The sequence below is a fragment of the Bos indicus genome, chromosome 7, assembly GCF_029378745.1.
Source record: "Bos indicus isolate NIAB-ARS_2022 breed Sahiwal x Tharparkar chromosome 7, NIAB-ARS_B.indTharparkar_mat_pri_1.0, whole genome shotgun sequence".
NCBI classification, from domain to species: Eukaryota; Metazoa; Chordata; class Mammalia; order Artiodactyla; family Bovidae; genus Bos; species Bos indicus.
The window spans coordinates 8,963,607-8,965,488 of record NC_091766.1 but is presented as its reverse complement, the minus strand read 5'-3'; the positions used below and the strand labels follow the sequence as shown (position 1 = coordinate 8,965,488).

The window sequence follows — 1,882 nt, the reverse complement described above, 5'->3', positions numbered from 1 at the left end:
GTTAACTTATAAGCTATATATATATATATATATATATATATATATATATATACATATTCAATATATATTCACATATATATTCACATATATATGGACTTCTCTGGTGGCTCAGCAGTAAAAAACCCACCTGCAATGCAGGAAACTCAGAAGACCGGGGTTCTATGTTTGGGTGGGGAAGATCCCTGAGGAAGGCATGGCAACCCACTCCAATGTTCTTGCCTGGAAAACCTCATGGACAGAAGAGCCTGGAGGGCTACAGTGCATGGAGTGGGAAAGAAGCCCCTGAGCACACACATACCCACACACATATAAGACTTAGGTTTACTTTGTGACTGGATTCTTAGAGATTTTGTTGTTTAGAACCCTATACTCATTGCCAAGACATCACCTGGAACATGATCATTACTCAGTTCATAATCCCCAAATGAATGAAAGTATTTCTTATGTGGAATAGATGACATCCCGGGAAAGAAGCAGCAAGTGGGACAACCTTGTCAGTTCCAGATGACACAGAAATTCCCTAAAGGGCAGCAAATCCATAAACAAAGCAGAACTTAGTTAAGCAAATATATTTAAATACAATTAGGCAAAATATAAATAATAGTTTTTCAATGATGTGAGCAATGTCTTTTTTTGTGAAAATTAGACATGATATTTTCCCCTTTCCTTTAGGTCACCTCCACCACATGGTACCAAGGAACCTAACACATGTTTCAGGTTTTCTTCTTCTGGGATTCTCAGAGGAAACAGACCTGCAGCCCATCATATTTGGGCTTTTCCTCTCCATGTACCTGATTACTGTGTTTGGAAACCTGCTCATCATCCTGGCCGTCAGCTCAGACTCCCACCTGCACACCCCCATGTACTTCTTCCTCTACAACCTGTCCTTTGTAGACATCTGTTTCACCTCCACGACCATCCCAAAGATGCTGTGGAACATCCAGACCCAGAACAAAGTTATCACCTATGAAGGTTGCATCACCCAGGTGTATTTTTTCACACTGTTTGTAGGGTTGGATGACTTCCTCCTAATGGTGATGGCTTATGACCGATTTGTAGCCATCTGCCACCCCCTGCACTACAAGGTCATCATGAGTGCCCAGCTCTGTGGACTGCTGGTTCTTGTTTCCTGGGTCATCAATGTCCTACATTCCTTCTTGCAAACTTTAATGGTGTTGAGTTTGTCCTTCAGGAGAGAGGTGATAATTCCTCACTATTTCTGTGAACTGAAACAGTTGGTCCAACTTGCCTGTTCTGACACTTTTCTTAATGACATGGTGATGTATTTTGCTACTGTCCTGCTGGGAGGTGCTCCCTTAGCTGGTATCCTTTACTCTTACTCTAGGATAGTTTCCACCATATGTGAAATCTCATCAGCTCAGGGGAAGTATAAAGCATTTTCCACTTGTGCATCTCATCTCTCAGTTGTCTCTTTATTTTATTGTACGTGCTTAGGAGTATACCTTAGCTCTGGTGCTACCCAAAGCTCACATTCAAGTGCAACGGCCTCGGTGATGTACACTGTGGTCACACCCATGCTGAACCCCTTCATCTACAGTCTGAGGAACAAGGACATAAAGACTGCTCTGAAAGCATTCTTTAGGACAATGATTAAAACACCAGTTGTCCTAAGCTGATGAAGGGAGCATGACTGGAAGATTTAAAACCTCACAGGCAGAAATTGCAATTTTTGAGATCAGATTGTGGAAGCAGATGTTGCTCTGTCCTTTATTTCTTGAAATTTCCATTTATTTGATCTCACCTCTTTCATATAATTTATGTAACTCATTTGATTAAGCTTAGTGATTTCCCTCTTATTCAAGAGTTATTTTAATAAAGGATAGTCATGAGTTGTACTGCTCCTATGCAGGGAAAACTACTG

General features: G+C 41.1%; 1 protein-coding gene across 1 annotated transcript; it reads left to right on the top strand.

Annotated features, from left to right (window-relative positions):
• Positions 1-686: 686 nt before the first annotated feature.
• On the top strand, positions 687-1,637 carry LOC139183948 (olfactory receptor-like protein OLF4). Its single transcript, XM_070792249.1, has one exon. It carries the CDS (start codon positions 687-689, stop codon positions 1,635-1,637), a length of 951 nt encoding a protein of 316 aa, XP_070648350.1.
• Positions 1,638-1,882: the final 245 nt, after the last annotated feature.